This window comes from Syngnathus acus, chromosome 19 (assembly GCF_901709675.1).
Source record: "Syngnathus acus chromosome 19, fSynAcu1.2, whole genome shotgun sequence".
NCBI lineage: Eukaryota > Metazoa > Chordata > Actinopteri > Syngnathiformes > Syngnathidae > Syngnathus > Syngnathus acus.
This window is the reverse complement of record NC_051103.1, coordinates 6,575,565-6,597,245: the sequence shown is the minus strand read 5'-3', so window position 1 is coordinate 6,597,245 and position 21,681 is coordinate 6,575,565. Positions and strand designations below refer to the sequence as shown.

Below are 21,681 nucleotides of genomic sequence, written 5' to 3'. Positions count from 1 at the left end.
TGCGTGTGTGTGTGTGGGCAGGTTTCGAAAGGGTTTCAATTTCATCTCTCACCATCCATTAATTCCCAACGCCTCGCGTGGTAGCAGCGATCCACGTCCGTTTGGTCCCACTCGACGGAATTCTGATGATAACCTAAATTTGATTGATTCGATTCGAACTCGATTCGAACGAGCCCGACTACGATCGGCAGGTGGCGTTGTGCTGGATTTACGCCAGCTGGGAGTTTGCCTTAATGAGCCGCGGTCCCGAGATGTTTCCGGACTCTCGGTAATCTCGTACTTTTAATTAGGCCCCATCCCCGAGACGTATTCACTTTTTGGTTATGATACGACGACTGCTACATTTTTAATGAGCTCACTATGAGAAAATGTGGCCGCTTTGAGCTACTGGCTGGAATTTAGCCGTGAACCCATTTGCTTCCCCTCCCGGGAAATCGTCAAAATGCTATTTATTGCCTCGACTAGTTTGCATTGAAAAATCCTAACGACACGACGGGCGCTTCTCTGGTGGATTCTTGCACTCGACTCCCCCAACTCACCCCCCCACCCACCCACCAAATTAGCAATTCATATGAAGTTTGGGATGTGTGGGCGGCGCCTTGGCGGCTGCTCTAATTGAACGCGATCATCTGCGTATGGGAACAAGACGCAACAGGAGGCCCGGCTTTAAAGTCTGCTCGCCTTTGGATGAAAACGCAAGCTGACGTCGAGCCAGAACGGTGCCGCCATCTGGCTAACGACCTGTTTTGCAGCGAGAGCGTAATTCGGACCGACGCTAACGTTGTAACTATCATCATCCATTAGCGTAAGCAATGATACCTTGCGGCGAACTTGCTAGCGAACCGTTCGTGAACATTTTGAGGTTTGTTCCACGTATTGACGGCGGCGGCGGCGGAACCGAGGCAGACGGTCGGAGACCCGAGAGTTGACTCGCAGCTCAAAGACTCAACACTTGAAATGGGCTCGCGAGAAGCATCTGCGGTTTTGGAAGCGCCATTGTTTACCGCACGCATCAGTCGCTTGGCTCGCTGCTGTCGCCGGCTGTCAATTAGCGCAAGCGTGAAGCGGAGGCAGCGCTTGGATGCGCCTCACCTGCGTGCCAAGCGCTGCCGTGTTTGCCGGGAACAGACTTTCTTAAATCCTTGTCCCTGGTTCATCTCAAGGTTTTACGGAAATGAAAAGTTTGCATTCCTATTTAACAAACACAAGCACGGAATAGATGATTAAATAGATGACTTTTGTTCTGACTGGAGCGGATAGATGCTAACATATCCGGCTAATGGAGAAGCTGCCTCGATTTTCTTAAATGACTTTGTGTCTACTACGTTCAAGCCAACAAGCCGTCGCCTCCGGAGCGACATCAATCTAAGCCAAGGTCACGGCGTCCGGCTCTTCTTTTGACTCTCCGTCCAGCTTCTTCTACACTCTCTTGTAATTCCTTCCCGACATTTACTTCTCCATTCGCACATTGTCCCCTCTCCCCCCACCTCCCTGATTTCACCTCCCCGTCCTGTCCTCCACGCCTGAGTGGATGGACGGTTGGATAGCTGAAGAAATGATGGATGGATGGCGGGGAATCGAAGGGAATTGGACCCCGGGGAGCTGTGGTGAAAGGTGTACCTGCTGATGAAGGCTTAAAAAGGACATGACACCAGAGAACTTTTAGAGGGGGAAACTTACCCAAAAAAAAATCTGTCTGGTTCTCTGTGAGTATTTTTATTCAGGCGTTCAAAAGTCCGACTCACGCTCAAATGCTTTGGATCAAGTAGATGCTCGGCCGAGTCATCGTCCAGCATGTATATTTGATGGTAACGCGAGCGTGCCGGTGTTGAGTGCCGGCACGTCGGTGTAATGTTGTGTCGGCGTCTCCTGGAGACCCGTTTGGTCTCGTCGCCACGGTCACCTCACCGAGGTTCTTCTACATGGACTGGATTCAAATAGTAAATAAAGATATTGCTGTTTTGCACTAAATTGGTTGAATAATGCTCGATTTCCTCGTGATGATCGACACCTCGTTCCCTCCTGCGGAGCCTTTCATCAGCCTGACAGCTACCTGGCATCAGATGGATTTATTCCATTTACCTCGCACAGTCATTTCACTGATTATTTTTTGGGAAAGGGAGGGGGGGAGTCTTTCACAAGCAGTAGAGAATGAATGGATGGATGGGCTTGTAAATTGTATTCATAGCAAAGTATTAGAAGCTCCGCCTACAGGTTAGAAGCGGCCATTTTGTTCAAATTACGGAACTCATTCTTCGTCGCTACTTTAATTAATCGTGTTCTTGCACAGTATTAGTTTCCGGAAAGTTTGAAGATGGCTTCCAAACTCTTGACACTTTTGTTCAGTCGTGAAAGTGAAAGCAATTACCTGCAGATCAAACTTTTGACCTCCACTAACTAAAGTCAGGCTTTGTTGCTTTGCCACTGCGACGATCTCTGAACATTTCAAGATCTGAGTCCATTTGAGATTTCGGAGCAGTCAAACTATGCTAATCCGAGCCAAGCTATTCCAAAGAATCGTTGAGGACGGGAATACTTGAATGTCACATTGGCAATTCCGGAACCCTGCTCGGGTGCAATCGTTGAGGACGGGAATCGTGCCACTGCAATAAACCACCGGCAATAATCGACTCGGTGAGATTTGCACAGTTGGAGTAAAAATTGCGTTAATTCGACTGTCATGCAGAGATAACGCGAATTACATGATTCAATTTGGCGCGTCTCATTGTGTCGGAGCGTCACTTTAGATTACCGATACACTTTCATTTGACGGCGGAGTAGAGTGACGGGTAAAAGCTGGCAGATAGATGAGAAACATGTGCGGCGCTCCAAAAAGAAAAGACGCTGAAATTCCTCACGCGGAACAAGTGGATGAGGGGCATCGTCTTACGGTGAATAAAGAGGCGGGCGAGCGGGAGATGCGCATCTGTCACGCACACCCACTCGCAAACAAATGGACTCCCAAAGGCCAGCTGGTGCGCTAACTCGCAGCTCTTGTTGCGTTCGTGCAGACTGCTCGCGATGCGCAATTGCAAAAGCTTGGAAGGAGGCCAGACGGAAATCTCTCTTCCGGTAGTTGAGCTTCGAGAGTCGGACGAATGAACAAACCAAACGTGCTTTCCTCGTGTCTACAACGTTGCCTTTTAAAGCTGTAAACCGAGGCAGCAGAATACATTGGATTCAGATTGAATCGAAAAAACGGATTCAATGAGTTACATTTTGGTGATACGGATGGAATCCATTAAAGTCACTTAGCTCTGTGACTTTGCTTGATTTAGCCACGGATGAAGTCGACTGTGCTCACTCCCACTGCGGCGCAACCCTCCCTCTTCCAAATGGACACGTAACCAGATTCAGAAAAACGAACCCGTTTGTGCGTCCGAGAAAGAAATGACATCAGTTTAGCTTTCTTCAAAAAACGAAATAAACAACACTACCGTTTGCCGTCGGATGTGCCAACAACGCGTCTCAAGGACAGATGGAGCGGCCCCCCCTGTTGAATACTTGAATGTCACATTGGCAATTCCGGACACCTGCTCGGGTGCAAATGATTTTACAGCACTGGTGTTTTTTTTTTTTCTAAAGCGCGGCTGCTGGTTATGAACTCAGGCGGAAAATGTCGTCGCATAATATATCATACAGTACACATTAATGTTGCGCCTTGGCGTGCACGTCTTTTCACAACCTCAAAGGCACTCGGGGCCTGAAGATTTATTTCTAATTTTCCTCCCTTTTTTTCTTTTTTTTTTTAACTTTCCTTCATTTCTTTTCCTTTCCTCCCTCCCGGTGTCTCTTCTGCTGCAGACTGGCAATATGAGGGTGAGAACCGTTTCCACTTTTCCTACTCTCCATCAATGTTGTGCTTGCGTGATCCCGCCACACAATCGGCTTAGAATTTAACAGACTGCATGATTGGAATGTTATTCAAAGTGTCAATGATGTTTTGTCTCCCTTTCACAGAATGTAAACTTTCTCGATCGGGTCCTCCGGCCACCATCGTCGCCATCGACGAGGAGAGTCCGAATGGTGAGACTGCTTGCTTGAAACCCGATTGAGGAAAAACTTTTTAAGATAATCCTCGCAAAAAAACTTGAGCAACTGGCAAGGCGTGTAAAGCTGCGCCGGTTAATATTCATGAGGCCTCAGCCAGCCGTGCCACCGCCGGAGGCCGGGTCCGTCTCTTCTCCAGAATTTTAGCGGCCAAGTCTTCCCGCTCTACCGCTTGACGGGGCTAAATGTCGTAGCGGCTCGGCCGTCTAGAATTTAAACCGTGAAGATATTTGGTTTTACCGTGTGCAACGTTGTCGCTTAAACTAATGTAGTGGAAAAAAAATAATATCCCCGCATCAGCACAATGCTCATTTGCAACCTCTTTTATGATCTGGTTCTTCCTCTAGCGAGTCGCAGGTGTGACGGGGATTCTCTGCTTCTGCACGTGACTCGTTTGAATCGGCAAGAGCCACTTGATATTACACACAAGCCGCACGGAGCTAAATCAGCGCAAGGTGACGCTTTTATCAGCGCCTTTCTCCTCGCTCTTCCTTCTAAGCCGAGAAAGCGTCAGCCAGGACCGCCGGACCGCATCGACTGAACCTCGATTTTTTGGATTTCCTTCCGCACATAAAAAAAAGCCAATTTCACGATATCGACCCCCTCCTCACCCCTCCTCGTATTCTCCGCAGCGGTGAATCACGTCAAGGCGTTTGACACGGTTGCCATGGCAGCGCAAAAGGCCGTGGCCCAATTTTGCCTCATCTATTACATTGTGCAAATGTCGCTCGTGGAAGGAAAAACTTTTTTTTTTTGCTGCTGACAATGAAAATGAGCTGAGAGATTATCATCGGATGACACTTTGGATTCACTTTCGATTTTTCAGGAACGTTGCTGGTGGAAAACATGCAAATCAACGGCGTGGCCGAGGGACCCCAGCGAACCATCTCCTTATCTCTGAGGGACAACCGCAACCACTGGGTCATCCTGGACCCTTCCAAGCAAGCCCTTTACCTCAACAGCAGCGGACGAGTTCTCGACAGAGACGTAAGAAATCTTATCGGTCCACTTTCCGAGGACTGAAAACCAAACTATGAGCGTCTTGTGTTTTTCAGCCTCCGTGGTACATTCAGTCCATCGTGGTTCAGGTGCAGTGTACCAACGAGCTGGTCGGCACGGTGATACTCCACGAGGTCCGAATCGTGGTGCGCGATCGCAACGACAACGGGCCGCGCTTCCAGCAGCCCCGATACTACGTCGCCGTGAGCGAGGTAACGCCTCAGCTGTCCATCCCGAGAAAGCGGGATGGAAAGGTTCAAATGTCCTGTCCTCCTCCTGTCACTGATTCATTATGATTCAGTATAAGAATCATTATGTAGGACATCAGGGAGAGAAGCCAACTATATTTAATTTCATATGTTTCTCATGCTGTTTGGAGATTCCCATTCTGGCACAGCTCTACAAAGCCCCTTGGCTGGTGGAAACAAAAAACAAACACAAAAATTGGAAAATCATTGTTGGCAACTATCTGGCTTTCATGTTGAGTGGCAAATGTTCAAATTGAAAAGACTTTTACGCTAAAACCAAAGTCAAAAATCTCTTGAGGGTTCTCCTGCTGTGAGTTTCGAAATTCGGAAAGTATGAAATGAGTTGTTTGTATCCTCCGCACAAATAAATGCACGCAAACTTGTCCTCCAAATTGAACAGACATTGAACTGAGATTCGTTTGATTCAATTGGAATCCGAGATTCTTTCCCGAGCTCTATTTTAAAACGGCATTAAAATCAAAGGTGTTTATAAAGTCTGTCGCCGACAACTTCCAGTAAACAGAGACAGACGTTCTAAAAATGTCAGCCGTGATGATGATCAACGTTTTGCAGTTGACTCCAGTGGGCACCACTATCTTCTCCGGTTTTTCCGGCAACAACGGAGCGGTTGACATCGACGACGGACCAAACGGACAAATCGAGTACACCATCCAATACAACCCCAAAGACCCGGTGAGCTTTTGACCGTTTCATTCGTCAGCAAAAATTCATTCATCTTTTCGTCAAGCTGAAAGTGACAGACATGGTCGCACCTTTGTTTGTTTGTTTCGAAAACTGACAATCACAAATTCTCCAAAGTGACCCGCGGGGTGCACAAAGCAACTTTTTTGTCTTTTAATCAACTTTTCAAAGGCCCCCTTGATGATTCTGATTGCCGCTCTCCGTCTGTAACTTTGGCTCTCGTTTTATCTGTATTGATTTGCCGCGAGCGTTAAGGGCGGCCATTTTTAGCCCTCCAGCAAAGAAATATTCCACATTTTATTTTGAGTCTACTTATCCAAAAATAATCAAGCTGATAACTAAAAACTTTTTTGTGTGTGTCTCTTCAGACAGCCAACAGAACCTTCGACATCCCGCTGACGTTGTTTGGCGCCGTGGTGCTCAGGGAACGCCTCAACTACGAGGAGCTAACGCGCTACTTGGTCATCATACAAGCTAATGTGAGTTGTTGCTCTGTTCGGATTCGGCGGATAAAGGGAACGCGGGGCCAATAAAAGCGCCTCCTGCTTGAGTGGGAATCAAGTTATGCAAATGAGCCTTATCACGGAAACATTATTTACACAGTCTGAGACTATTTATGCTCTCCGGAGCCTGCCTTGAGGGAACCATGAGCCCATCCTTAATTATCACTAATGTCTTTGTTAATGTTTTTGTTTTGCTACTTTTATTCCGCCGCTCTGTGAATGTTTTATTTGCAAAGATATTTATTTGAGGATTCATCCATTAAGGTCTCTGTTGAGACAAGCCGGCACCTTTAAAAGTCGTCAACGGAGCAAATCAACATTTTATGTCCGGAAGGGGTTTTATAGGGGTGATAACAGAGCCAGCGTATTGCGCAATCTCCTGTAATATGTTTATTCATCTGGTAAAAAAGTTTGGGCTGCGTTTGTGCGTCAGGATCGAGCGCCCAACCCCAGCGAGCGGCGCAGCGCCACCACCACGCTGACGGTGGACGTCCTGGACGGCGACGACCTGGGGCCCATGTTCCTGCCGTGCTCGCTTGTCGGAAACACCCGCGACTGCAGCCCAATCACCTACAAGGCCAACGTGCTGGAGCTGACCGAGCCGGTAAATTTTCATCTGTAGCGTTTGTCTGTTGATGAGAGTCGGTGTTTGATTCACTTTGGAGTCGCCATTCCCAAACGGCACCAACGGAAGTACTCCAAAGTAGTAACTCCAAAGTGAATCAAATGAAAATCCCAACGTTGAGCCAGTAAGCGCCTCAACATGGACATTTTCATTTGGAGCGTTGGGAGTCAGCGTTTTGATTCACTTTGGAGTCACCGTTCCCAAACGGCACCTTACGTCGCATTTCCGAGCCGTTTATATGACAAGAAGGCGACTTTGTAAACTTGAAAAAATGCGCCGGCGGAGCAGTCGTGCTTTTACTGGACTGTCTTCATCCTGTTGTTTATCTTGTTGTCTTTGGCACAAACACCCAAATCCAGAAGACCCTGGGAAATATCGGTCAAGAGAGGGACGAGGCGGTGCCGCGAGACTAAATCAAGTTTACAGCGGGTCGTTTGGACAAGGACGGACGGCCTTTACGATAGCGAGGTGCTTTCCTCGGATGAGGGGAAAGCCACAAAACTTGCGCTGCTTGAATCATTTCATCTTTTAAACAACAAAAATCCTTTCATTGGTTGCTCCGGGAAACCAAACGTCTGTTATCCTAAAAAGTATTCAGCGTGGGATTATTATTACATCTCTCCAAATTGTTCCTAATGATGAGTTTGGCCACGATATTAGGTTGGGGGGAAAAAAGGTTTCTTATTATTGCTGCTGGACCATTTAATTGCCGAGTGTGTGTGTATGTGTGTGTTTCTAGCTTCCGTTTATAGATGCTGTATTTGTGTGTCTCTTTTTGTGTTATTTGGACCACACAGTGTGTTTACCACAAATTGATTTTCTTCTTGTCTAATAGCTTTTCTTTTTTTTTTTATTCCAATGACAATCTTGTAAAAATTGATATTTTAGCTCAAATGCTTTTTCATCAGGAGAAAAGACAGACCGCCAAAATATTCTTTTTTTTTAACGCAATACTGTTTTTGTGTCCCTGTAGAATAAGATGAACCCGCTCAATGTGACTCCGCCCATTCAGGCCGTGGACCAAGACAGGAATATCCAGCCTCCGTCGGAGAGGCCGGGAATTCTCTACTCCATCCTCATTGGTGGGTTACAAAAAATACAAAATAAATAAATAAAACGTGACTTCAAGAATCAAGTACTACCTCCACTAAAACAAATATTCCACACTCCGCAGTTCAGCAGCAAACGTCTGAACCACAACAAAAGTTTATTTTCTGTACTGCAAGTCTGGCTAAATGGACTGACATGCCTGACACGGACGTGATTGCATTTCCGACACTCCCCAAACCGAAACTAATCCCCGTCTGAGGCGGGATTACCGGAGTCACAAATATAACATCGGTGGGGGAAAGAAAAAAAAAAAAGAAGAAAGTCCTCGTGGCTATGCCGCCATTTTGTTTTGGAGTGAATGAATTGATGCTGCCTTATTATTAGCAGTGAGCAGCAGACGCTTTCCCGTCAACATTTGTTGAAGAGACTGTCCCTCAATTCTGCACGGGTGAAACCATTGACAACATTCTCAGAGGGCAGCACCCCTTTAATCCGAAGCCGCTCAAATAAATACAAGACGCAGCTGTCTGGACGGATGCGATTGCGCCGTTTTGGCCGCCGCTTGATTTCCCTGCAGAGCAATGCGGCTATTTAAAGTAGCGCATATGTCTTAAGAATGTGGCGAGCTCACCTGTGGAGAGCCGCATTAAGCCCCCCCCCCCCTCGCTCTAATGCTCTGCACCAAGTCTCCCACCATTATTGATTTCTAAACCAATTACTGATATTTTTTTCTCCCCAATTCCACTTTGGTATAAACTGTGCTTTTATTTTCCTCCTCTGCCAGGCAAACCCGAGTCCTACGCAGAATATTTCATCTTGAACAGAACCACGGCTGAGCTCTTGCTGCTCAAGCCCGTTGACAGAGAAGTGCATCGCAAATTCGATCTGGTGGTGAAGGTGAGCGAGCGAATTCCAGCTCGCCGGCCTCCGGAGGTTTACGGAATCTATAAAAGGGTCGCGGGTTGTACGATTCAGAAAATATTCAGGACGGGATCTCAACGCCCCAGAATAAAATCTGTTTGTTGTAATTCCAATTGTGGGCGTAACACTAACTGCCAAAAATAACGCGAGGCTGAAAATAATAAGCTAACGTTGATCCACAACCGGGATTAAAAAACAAAGCGCTTTTGTGATGGCAGGCGGAGCAGGACAACGGCCACCCGCTGCCGGCTTTCGCCAGCCTCCAGATTGAGGTGCTGGATGAGAACAACCAGGCGCCGTACTTTTTGGAAAGCAGCTACCGAGGCTACGTGGCGGAAGGCGCGCCGGTGGGAACCACCGTGGCCGTGGGCCCGGGCCTCTCCGACCCGTTAGCCGTTGTGGCTCTGGATAACGACGTGGAGGAGGTGAGCCGAACCGAAAGGTCAAACCGCTTCAACTCCTTTTTGCGTGGGTGTTGACAAACAAATAACGAATGAAACGAGTGCCTCGAGCACGGAAGCTGATGAGAAAGTTTGCAATAAAGCAGCATTTGCTGAAAGCGTTTTACTTTTTGGAAGTCACGGCCAATCAGACGCCTCGATACCATTTGCGCTCCTTGCGTTGAGTGCTGCAGTTTGATTTCATTGACTGAAAGCTGCTTTACCTTGAAAATATTGTCATTCTTTGACATTTCCAGAAAGCGTTATGCCACTACGGTTCTGCTTAAGCTCAAGATGTGGCTCTTTGTGCACATCATCTATTTATGAACGCTTTCGGCCCGTGATATATGGCGACTTGTTTTAAATATTGCTTAGCGGTGGCTTTCCTCCGGCGCTAAGGAGCAACAATGATGATAACGGCCATGGCTTTCATGCGCGTTGCCTTATTTATGAGTCAATATTGGGAGCGGCTACATGGATAAAATTGTCACACATACACACCTCTGGCGAGTCTTATCTGGAACGAGAGTTCTGGCGTGCACACGCGAGCACATTGATAAAGTCTTTGGAGAATTTTCACGTTAAGAATGTCTTATCATTTCTTTGCTCGCAGCTATTTCATGCGAGAAAGTACAATCGATTTTTTTTTTCCTCCTCGCCCGCCCACACACGCTCTTATTTCCATATTACAATGATTTCTAGTTTCATTAATAATCACATGGGCCGTATAATAATACAGTGTAACCATTTCATAAGAAGAATAAGTACGCCCTTGATTATGCACGTCTCGGCACTATTTCATCAAGAATCCAATCTGCGCGACATCGACGTCGTCGGTATCTGCTCGTTCATCACCACGTTTGAGTCGTTTTTAATTCTGGCCTAATCTACGTCTACCAGAGCAGAGATCCTCATCTGCAGCTATCATTGGACAGCTACTCCGACATATTCGCCGTGTCGACAGGAGGCGTCACCAGATATCTGACCTTGGTGCAGCCGTTGGATCGAGAGGCACGAGATTCCTACACCTTCACGGTAAGTATCGGATTGTCGATGACGATACCAAGTAACCGATATCTGTTAATTGGTCGAATTGCTGCTTTGGAAAGTCAATGCTCAATCCACACTCCTGACATTACATATTCATGGAGCTGTTGTGTTTGCTTCTATAGCTGCAAGCATCGGACGGCGTCCAGCAGAGCGCGCCGGTCGCCGTGACGATAACCGTGCTGGACGCAAACGACAACACTCCGACGTTTGCTAACGTGTCCTACAGCGTTCACCTGTACACCGATATGATGCCCGGTGAAACTGTGCTGCAGGTACGTTGGGGCTTTTCATTGAGTACGATTTGCTTGATGTAATCAATGTGTTTTTTTTTTTTTGCAGCTGTCAGCAGTCGATGAGGACGACGGTCCCAACGGACAGGTCACCTATCGAATTCTAGCTGGGGATCAGGGGCAATTCCTTATTGGCAATAGGTAAATCTAGCAAGGACACACATGCACAGTTTGCGGCAATATTTTTTTTTTACTATAAACAAATATCGCTCTAAATATAAGTTATTAATAATCAGTATCTGGCCTTAACCTGAATTTTTTTTTTTCCTCCAGCACTGGCATCATCACCGTAGCGCCAAGCGTGGGGCTATCGGTGGGTCGAAGCTACGCCTTGACTGTGGAAGCCACGGACAATGGAGCAGAACCTCACAGAAGGTGAAAAGCGTTTTGTCCGTCTGCTTATCATTCCAGCACACCTTTTTTGTTTCTCTCGCGCCACACTTTGTAGCTCAAGCTTCCTGCTTTTCCAGCGGAACCTATTTCCTTTTCACTGAGATGTCATGAATTATAGATGTGTGTTGGGAAATGGCGAGAAAAGAATTTGGGACTCCCGGATGAAAATGGCTAGCGTGTGAGTGTGAAGGAAGAGAAATGAAACGGAAGCGGAACCAACGGTAATGAGAGGGACGCACACTACTTGTAAGGTGGCAGAGGAAATGCTTAGCGGGGAAAAAAAAAAAGTGACCCATCACTATCACTTCAAAAACATCTGAGGAGCTGGTTAAAAAAAATAAAATAAAGTGCAAATTTTCTGAATAATAATAATAATAACAATAATAATAAAATATAATATAATATAATAATGTATTTTTTTTAATTAATTTAGTTTGGCCCTCGGGGGACTCGCCACAGACTTTCATTCCTGAGTCTTGAGTTGCCGCCGTTGAGGATGGAAATTGATTGAATTTCCCCCGGTGGGTCATCGATGTTGTCTGAATTCAAAGATACACCCCCAGTCTGCATACCGGCGAATCCCCACTCACTCGAGTCGCAGCCGCGGAGAATGTCATTCCTCAGCTTTTTGATTCGTCGGCGACTCGTACAAACCGCCGTCACGTCTCGCTAACATTGTTTGAAGCGCCGCTGACCTTCTTTTTCCTTGTTCTGGCTGCGTCGTCGTCTCGTAGCGTATCATCTGATGCAGACGCACCGCCGCGGGGGGGGGGGGGGGGGGGGGGACTCAAAACAAGAGCCACGAGCAAAATCAACCGCACCGCTTGTTTGCCGACACTCAAAACGCATTCCGCGTACAACATTTTATTTTTTCTCGAGAGCGCCGAATGTATTTTTTATGAGGCCAGATGGCAGAGGTTGGATCCTGCCAATGATTTTTGTTAGTTCTCATCTGTGTGGTCCTCCCCCCCTAATCAATAACGCCGGACCCTCCCCGTTTATCTGTGGAAACATAAGCAACGCGACAAATCGATATCCATCTCCAGTGAGCTGATTGGTTACGGGTCAAGCCCCCAAAATTAGTTGTGACCGCCCAACCCGAACTGGCGAGTCCCTGAGCCAAGCCAAAGAAACTCAAGAACTTTACCTGACATAAAGCACACAAGGTCATGATACTAGATTTATCTGAAGTTCTACGCGCCCACCTTTTGGCTTCCACTTTGGCCCACAGCCACGCTGGGGAATCGAGAAACTTGGCGGAGACCCCCTGCTGTAAATAGTCTGTCTCTATGGTAACAGTCATTGGAATGAAATCATCAGTGAGGAAGCCACCAAAGCGGAGTGCAAGAAGAAGGTTAGGTTAGCGGTGACTAATTAGCGCTTCGTGAAGTGACCTTGTGTCAAATTAGCTCAGAGCCTCAATTGCACTTTGGGATAGGACTGCCCGGGGGGGAAGCCAGGTGACATTGGAAGGAATTTAAAGCCGTGGTTGACTTGAAGGATCTCGGTATGCCTCTGAAAGTTCTTTAGATGATATTCAGTCTTTGTCTAAATATGGTGTCTTGGTAGTTTTCAAGGCACTTTGCTGTCAACGAAACAAATGGGCTGATTAGCCTCATTAGTTGAACTAGGCCGATTATAAATGGACTTGAATCAATGCATACGCATTTATCTCCACGCTGAAGCTTCATTCCTAAAGGTCGTCCGCATGCTGCATAATGAAGAGCATTGTTTCCTTCGCGGGGCTTTTACCCAAATGAAGGCAGATGGAAACAAAAGCTTTCTTGACATAAAACCCGTGCTCAGCAAGAAAACCCAGGCTCAAAAGTTTCTGCCGTTGACCGATTGATCGATTCAAATGATTTAAGTGCAACGGAAACCTTCTTCTTCTCTAGGTCGTCCATTACGACGGTCTACATTGAGGTTTTGCCGCCCAACAACCAGAGTCCTCCTCGCTTCCCCCGGCAGAGCTACAGCCTGGAGATTAGCGAGGCCATGCGGACGGGGGCCACGTTGCTCAACCTCCAGGTCGACATTTTTTGACATCATAAAATAGAGCTGATCGATTGACAATCGTGATTTTAGGCCGTCGATCGGGAGGGAGACGCCATCGTCTACAGGATCAACCGTGGGGATCACCATGGACAGTTTTTACTGGAGCGCGAGTAAGTGTCAACACACCACTAAACTGAGATAAGCTTTCGCAATCAAAGATGATGCGAGTAGTGTTTCTAATATTTCGGTTGGGCAACTTTCTCAGACTGCTGTACTTGCATGCATAGTCACACAACAGTGAAAATTACTAAGCACCACCGGAGAGACAATAATAGCTCCAAAAGATCCTGGAGACAAATATTGCCACGTTCAGAGAATTGGGAACTTCAGACACGATTTATCAAAGGCGCCTTGCTCGATTTATTCATTTATACGTCATCAAAAATGCATTGGCACCACCAGGGAACCTCTATTTACATTTCTTCCGGGGACCCGGGGAATTATATTCAGAAAGTGAAACGTGCAGATGCAAATATGAAGTGACATGTGGAGTAAAAAAATAAATAAAAATGATGGACCTAAATGGTGAACAGCAGCCAGGAAGCTAAGACGCTGGAATTAAGGATTTGATATCACAATGTAAGAAAATGTATTCAGCAAAAAAAAAAATCCTGAAACAAGCACTTTAAGGAGCTTTCATCTCCACGTTGGAGGAATATCGGACGGGTTTTGTCAAAGTGCTTTTGCTGAGCTTTATTATTGCAACGCTACTACAAAGATGTGCTGACTCGCACGTTCATGTAAACGACGTGACGCCCTGCAGCTCGCGTCCGTTTTTGACGCTCGCTTGACAAACGGTCATTAACTCATTCACTGCCAACCCAGTTAATATCTTTGACGTCTATAACCAACCAATGCTTGACATGTCGACAATTAAAAAAAATCTAAAATGTTCTATTTGAACTCTTATCCAGTTCTGGGTATTTGGTCTTGGACAAACCTCTGGACAGGGAGACTCTGGACGAGTACACTCTGGTGGTCACGGCCTCGGACGAGCGACCCGACGGGGTAAGAAGAAATCAACTCCAGCCTTAAGCGTCCCCATTTTAACGTTGGGGAAAAATACGAGCGGCGGCGGAGAGAAAGTTGGATGTTAGCTTACGTAGCGTAGGCCATTAATCAGCACGGCTCGAGAAGGCCTTGGCTTGCCTTCACGTAGATGTGCACATAAAACACACACACACACGCTTATTGGGTGTAGCATTGAATGGAGAGTGTCGGACTACAAGGTGGCTAATTGGCTATTTGGCCAGTGAATCCATCACCGGTTGCGCAGGTTGTGAACGCCGACCCAAATAAATCATCTGGTACTACAGTAGCATACGGACACGATGTCGTTCCTTAAAAGACTCTTTACTATAACGATATGAAATGATTGCACTTTTCTAATCGCCGGTTCTTGATTTGTGTGTAGACGTCCACGGCGACGGTGAACGTGGCGGTGACGGACGTTAACGACAACGATCCGCTGTTCGATCCGTCGTCGCCGGTGAACCTCACTGTCGCGGAAAAGCTGGATCACGCATTTGTCGGACAGGTCAAGGTAGGAATTACCTCACGCACACACAGACACACATTTGGACCACTTCCAGAATCAGTTTTAAGCTTTTTATGAGCGTGAGATTTGGAAACGATCGGTCCTCATACTAACCGAGAGGTACCATGCAACAATGATGAGCATAACCTTTTGACCTTTCATTTGATTCCAATCATTGCCAAATATTCCCCTGCGGAATTTTCCATCTTGGCAAATTCTCCAATACTAAACAGATGCTGATCATCCGCAGAGCGCCGCGATTGCGGGCCTGGATCCAAACCGCGGTCGCCACCTGGAGTTATTAAACATATTTTCTGGAAGAATGAATGGACCTGACCTTGGTGGAGAAAAATAGGGAGAGCAAATTGAGAAAAAAATCACAGAAATGATTTCCATTTCAAGTAAATTATTGCATGGCAACGGGTAATTTTGCAATGATGTGTTTGGTGCCTTGGCGGAGACTTACGCAACTTAATGACTACCTTAATCGTGCCGCAATTACTAAAACCATCAGTGCAAAAAATGGGGCGAATCGATACCAGCCTTATTTGAACGGATCGGGACTCGCGGAGGCTGCCGATACCAGCCGCCGAGATCACCAAGTGTGAGGGCAACATTGAAAACGGAGAATACCAACCGTGTTTTGATTAAGACAGCAATGATTTTCTCGTCAACAACTTTGAATCCGTTTGTGTTTGTGGCCTTTAAGCGCGTAACGATGTCATTACGCTCGCAGACGACGCCGTGAGCGAGCCAGGCGGCGTCGCGTCTCGGATCTTCAACGGCTTTAACGCCGCACCGCAGGCTATGGTTTTATCGATGGCGACGCTTCCACATAACAGATTGGACATCTGTCCCTTTAAAAATTCTTTACTGCGCGGCATAAGCGTCTGTATATCATTTTCTCGTCGCCGTTTCCCCGCTCGGCCTTGCAGTTTAGTACCGCCAGTCGCGAGACTGAATTATCGGTAAAAGTTTCAACTTGGACAAAGTTGCTTCGAGACTCTTATGAACATTTGTTGCGTTTGTTTGAAAGTCAGAAGAACAATCATGGCACAAGGTGAGCCCTCATTACACGGCATGAAAGGAAAGTCGCCTCGCAATTTGTCACCTGGTCGCGTTTGGCCGACACGGTTGCTGCGGCACTTATCGGCAGAGGAGACCGTTTGCGTGAATAAACCATGTAAGACGGAAATTGAAACCGCCGTCTCATTAACTTTCCACGTTTGATGTTTGAACAATGGCCACTGGTAATGAAGTGCGTCAGTAGTCGGGGCGAAAAAAAAGACACGTCCATATTATTTTGTCTGAGTCATACGAAGAGTTGAAGGAGAAAAATGTGGGTTGCCTGTCTTTTATGTGAATCAGTATGGAGGACATTTTGAGCGTTGAATTCAATTTAAATCATTGTAAATCCTGAGTCTGGATCAGATCTGGATTTGTTTGTTTACATTAGGCTACCGATCCAGATCTGGATTCATTTGAAATCATGTTAAATCCTGAGTCTGGTTCAGATCTGGATTTGTGTGTTTACATTAGGCCACCGATCCAGATCTGGGGGCAAGCGGTCAGGTTCACTACCGACTGGTCAACCATCAAAAGCTTTTCTCCATCAATGCCACGGGAGCCATCAAGACCGTGCTGCCGTTGGACAGAGAGGTACCATTCATGTCCAATTCCATCACCCGCAATATAAAATACCTGCGAGTGACATTTCCAACTCTCCCATCGAAGGTAAAGGCTCACTACTTTCTCATCGTGGAGGCCTGGGACGGCGCCGTGGACCCGCGGCGGTCCAGACAAACGCTGTCGGTCACGGTCCTGGACGTGGACGACAACAGCCCCGTATTCGGCCAGCAAACGTACAACGTGGAGCTGCCGGAGAACAGCCCCAAAGATACTTTGGTCCTTAAGCTGCATGTAAGTGGACTGTGCTCACAATTGGTAGAACCCGTCAATTTCTAATCTATAGTTGTAGTTCCAGATCGGTCTTGGTCTCAGGACCACTTTTCACGGCCTATGTCCCGGAATCAAAGGTCTCGATACTCTCTAGACTCGATAAGGTCTCACTTGTATTTCTCTGACCCGCTTAGGCCATCGACGCCGATCTGCGCTCCAACCTAACCTATCGCATCAGAACCGACGGCTCCAGCGAGGAGATTCTTCGGCTTTTTCGCCTTGACCCAATCACGGGAGAGTTATTTGTGCAGAAAGTTCTGGACTTTGAAGCCTTGAGCCCTTCCAGTTCTTCTTACACGTTCACCGTGGAGGCCTTGGACACCGAGGGGACCATGCCTCCGGGCTTGGCCTCCGTTACCGTCACCATCACGGTGCGTTTGTGCGCATGTTGATTGACACTTTCTTAGCTCTTCTAGCGAAACCCCGTTCTTTCAAAGGTCGTAAAGCTGACTCGGCGCTAATGCTGTTCATTTCGCCGCAGGACGTGAATGACTTTGCTCCAGTCTTTAGCCAGCCAATGTACCGCGGCATGGTCGCCCCCAACGCCGTCAAGGGGACCATCGTAGCCACGGTGATGGCCAACGATTCCGACCCCGCGGTAAGCGTCTGAAAAACGACCTTCAAAAGCATCTGCTGAGTCACATCACATTTGATTTAAAGCCAGCTGATTAGAAGGAAATTACAGAATAATTTGCTCTTGAATCCTATCAAAAATCTCTTATGATAAATATTAATGACCAAGGACACGGCAGTATTGTGTAAGATCCAAGGCATTATTGCAAAAGAATGCAAATGGGGGTAGGAAGAAAATGATCATGAACAAAAAAAATCATAGCGTCGATGTCAACACTGGCCGTATGAAAGCGCAATCTTCCTTTTGAGTCACACGCTTGCCGTCAAGCTACACGACGAGCTCCATCGATTCAGGCTTCTGTTCCCTCTGAGGAAAAGAAAGAAAGAATATTTGGTCGGCGGCTAGACGCAATAAAGCGGCGCCCCCGTGCTCAGACGAAGTCAACGGCACCCTTACCGCTGGCGGATACATATACAAGTAGGCGTTTATGTCATTTATACCCTCTATCTAGTTCTTCAATTTACTTTTCCGTTTGTGCTGAGTCGGCAGCGGGAGCTGGAGGACTTGCTCACTTGGTCGCCTGGCAATAAAAAATCAAGGTGGCTGTTAAAAAGCGTACGCTTTGCTTAGGGAGACATTTTCAACCTTGCAATCTGATGACACTTGAATACTTGATTCAAATCGAGGTTGTTTTTTTTTTACCGACGGACGACGCCTTGAGATACAAGCGACCTGATTTTTTTCCCAGAAGGCCGCGGCCGAGATTCTTTTATTCGAGTAAATTTAATCCCTCTAATACATGACTCTATTTTGTGTTTCCGTTCACAGCCGAGAATCTAATGGTGTGATTCCATCCTGATTAATTCTTTGCATTTTCAATTTAGCCAACAAGGCATAAAAAAAAAAAAAAAAAAAAAAACACTTGCTGCCGGTTTCTTTCTTAAGCGGCGTTTCTGGTCTCCGCAGGGAACGCCAGCTGGTCTGGTGCACTATAAAGTGGATCACGAGGCTTATTCCTACTCGGCCAGTATATTCGAGGTGGAGGAACTCACCGGAAACGTTGTCACGAGAGTCAACCTCAATGAGGAACCCAACCTTAAATTCAGTGTGAGTAGACGTATCAAACAATTTTGAAGCTGTCAAGAATAATAACCCAGAAAATCATTCTGATGATTTTTTTTTTTCCCCCAGCTGGTTGTGGTAGCCTACGATGACGGCGAGCCGGTTAAAGAAAACACCACGCTGGTGGAGATCACCATCCTTCAGCCCTCCATCATTCCCATCTTTACTCAGGAGGAATACAGGTACGGAATAGTTGTTTACAATTTCCGCCATCTAGTGGTAGACAGTGTGAATACACCCAAAATAACCAGCACAAATGATTTCCTGTGTTATCCTATGCCGCCATCAATACATTTTGTTTCTCACGTGAAGCTCTTATCTAATCGAAGGAAAATGCTGAGAGGTGTTCTCCAAAGGGAGCAACGGCAGGTAGTCATTTCAAACGTCATGAATATGGAACAGCTAATATCATGTGCGGCCGCATCTTGTACAACCCGCGTGTGTAATCCCTTTATTTATTTAATGATTCATTTCGTTTCCTAATCAATGCGTGTGACCGCTAACGCATTTTGAATTAATTATCGACAGGATTGTTGAACAGAGGCTTACCTTTGCACCATTGTGGTTTTAAAGGCTTACTAATGCAGCCTAATGAATTTTGATGCTTCCTCGCGGCAGTCGGAGAGCCACGGGCGAGGCCGAATACGTAATATTGATTTGTAAACCGAACGGGAGAATCGCAATGGACGGGAGAGCGCTTGTGCGGCAGCAATGTGTCATCTCTCGTTTCTCCCGTGAAGAATTGCAAGCGCTCGGCGGTGGCGCTCTCCGGTTCGAGTGGATTGATGGATGTGCTATGCTAATGCTAGGCTAACGTGGGAGCTCTTTTACTGGTGCTCAAATGGAAACGATGAATTAATCCGCTACCGCCAATCGCAAAAACCCACAAATAACTACCCGCCCCCTTCAAAAAGTTTGGATTTGCTAATGTGCCAAAGAACTACTTTTATCCAAAACAGGGCTCTGGGCTCTCATTCAATGGGCTCTTTGCACCTGCACCCTCAGTATGCAGTCCACATCGCACGCACATGAATAGTTAACGGCGCCCACTGGCAATTAGCAGCGGGGGGGATTAAGTGAACAGAAAGAAAATATTGCCCACCGAAAGATGATTTCAAACAACACCGAGCTTTCGTGTGTCAATTTTCTTGTTGCTTTTGCGTGTGTGCAAAAGCAGGTTTGGCGCCCGTGCTGTCACAATGCCCCGCAGCTTGTTCCGAGCTTAATGAATCTAATTATCACGCGGTTGCAAGCTTTGTGAACCCAATCACCTCCAAAAAAAAATAAAATAATCAAAAGCTTTGCGATTCATAGCGGGAAGTGGCGGGATCACACGCGACGATCGGAGAATTGCGCTGATTCTGTTCAGGAATCGTGACGCGGAGAGTTTTGTTCTCTCAGCCCGGCTGTCGCTTGTACGTTGAGCGATGCATCTATTACTTGTGGCAAATTGATCCGCTGTTAATTCATTGCGACTGCACGGGCGCAATCCTTAATCTCGCTCTTGGAACTAATAGAATGCTTGCTGCAAACACACACACACACACGCATAAGCGGGATCTAAAAGTAATCCCTTCTATCTGATTCAACTAATTAAGGAAGAATTGTTAAGTTGGATAACAATCTCACTCTTTCATGACCCAGTGATCTCATTTAGATGTTTTTTTTTTTTTTCCTGTGACTGCTTTCAAACAAGAAAATAAAACTGCGGTTCTCGCCAAAGCTGGGCGCACACTTTAAGAACGTTCAAGACGGAATCTTCTAGTGTTGAATAGTGTTGAAGCTTGAAAGAGATCGTGGAGGAAAAAAAAAAAATGTGTCAGGCTCAAGTGGGCACAAAAGCAAGGTAAAGAGAAATTGCCCACCGGGCAGACACTAAATGCCTGGCTGGCTTTGATTCTCAAATTCTCCCCGTTGAGCTTTGGAATTTCAATCAAAACGGAGCTTTTGTAAAAGGCAGATGCGGTCCGAGGTCACGCGGGAGCGACATGAAACACAACAAATAGAAAATGTCTTTTTGGGAATTTAAAGGCTACGAGGTAACACGTGGTGATTGAAACCCCGCCGTCAAATCCGAAATGTCAGTACACAAGATTTTTCTGTTCTCCTGCTGTTTCAAGGGGCCTCCCCACTTATTGTGACCTATGACCCCAGCCCCGCTCACTCCCACCACAGCTTTGCACGCCGGATGACACCGGTCGGGATCTTTGGACGGTTTATGTTGTTGATTGCGGTGAGAACACGACAAGAAGCCTGATTGCGATATGAACCCCGAGAAGTGAATCGGCTGTCGAGTGCCTCGGAAAAATTTGGGGACAAAGGATAATGAAAGCTGACAAGGATTGATGAAGTGGACCGTGGAGACAAAGAGCTTTTGATGAAAGAACTTTCTGTCAAATTGTTATCATAGCACTCAAAGAGGTCATTTATCAACACATGAAGATACTTCTGCTGACTCAGCTCTTTTCTCTGGACTTTTTTTCCCCGAAACTTTGAGCCCCTCTTAAGCCCGCTGCGTATTTCAAGCGCGCTTCCATTCAGGTTGAGAGCCATTTGTTTGATAGTCGCGTTTGGCAATTACAAGCCGTGGCTGCCGTCAAGGGCGAGGCGGCGGCGGCGGCGAGGCGGAAGACAAACGTCGAGGTGCCGACTTGCCTGACAGAAAAGGCGAGAGGAAAGAAAGAGTCGCTGACTGACACGCAGAAATGAAGACGTGGAGAGAGGCATGAGATGGCGGGAGGGGAAAGTTCGGCAGAGTACAAAAAGACTATTTTTAGCACTCAGACACGAATGTGACAGCCTCTTTGGGACTAGTAATGGCGGACGACTCCCGGATGGGTTGCATTTCAATTGAGCGTATTGTTAAAAACTTTCCCAATGAGTCATTTCTTGTGAAGTTCCGGGACTGGAGTAAAAAAACTATCGTCAAAAGGGGTGCCTCAAAAAATGATTCAGTCTGAGCGTGAGTTAATGGAGACAAAAACAAAGCTGGGCTCTTATCTGTAAATTCACCTGCCACTTCTTTTTTAATTATCGGATGCCATTTTTCAATTTTCGTGATATCAGTATCGAGCCAGCTTGCTCTAGTTAGCGAGCCTGGTCCATCTGGCCAGGACAACGCGAGATTCCTCAAACAAAAGAGATTTGCAAACAAAAAAAAAAT

At 46.7% G+C, this 21,681-nt stretch overlaps 1 protein-coding gene across 2 annotated transcripts in view; it reads left to right on the top strand.

Moving 5' to 3' along the window:
• The window catches only part of LOC119138506 (protocadherin-15-like), a 43,941-nt gene that overhangs the window by 6,560 nt on the left and 15,700 nt on the right, over positions 1-21,681 (top strand). For both annotated transcript variants that reach the window (XM_037278581.1, XM_037278580.1), the window contains exons 3-26: positions 3,805-3,819; positions 3,961-4,026; positions 4,877-5,037; positions 5,106-5,261; positions 5,871-5,990; positions 6,368-6,478; positions 6,936-7,106; positions 8,101-8,209; positions 8,962-9,074; positions 9,317-9,523; positions 10,439-10,573; positions 10,711-10,860; positions 10,928-11,019; positions 11,152-11,253; positions 13,167-13,299; positions 13,357-13,436; positions 14,241-14,334; positions 14,741-14,869; positions 16,403-16,522; positions 16,598-16,783; positions 16,957-17,193; positions 17,304-17,420; positions 18,363-18,503; positions 18,588-18,700. In XM_037278581.1, coding sequence (XP_037134476.1) covers positions 3,805-3,819; positions 3,961-4,026; positions 4,877-5,037; positions 5,106-5,261; positions 5,871-5,990; positions 6,368-6,478; positions 6,936-7,106; positions 8,101-8,209; positions 8,962-9,074; positions 9,317-9,523; positions 10,439-10,573; positions 10,711-10,860; positions 10,928-11,019; positions 11,152-11,253; positions 13,167-13,299; positions 13,357-13,436; positions 14,241-14,334; positions 14,741-14,869; positions 16,403-16,522; positions 16,598-16,783; positions 16,957-17,193; positions 17,304-17,420; positions 18,363-18,503; positions 18,588-18,700 — 3,058 coding nt within the window. The remainder of the gene's footprint in view (positions 1-3,804; positions 3,820-3,960; positions 4,027-4,876; positions 5,038-5,105; positions 5,262-5,870; positions 5,991-6,367; positions 6,479-6,935; positions 7,107-8,100; positions 8,210-8,961; positions 9,075-9,316; positions 9,524-10,438; positions 10,574-10,710; positions 10,861-10,927; positions 11,020-11,151; positions 11,254-13,166; positions 13,300-13,356; positions 13,437-14,240; positions 14,335-14,740; positions 14,870-16,402; positions 16,523-16,597; positions 16,784-16,956; positions 17,194-17,303; positions 17,421-18,362; positions 18,504-18,587; positions 18,701-21,681) is intronic.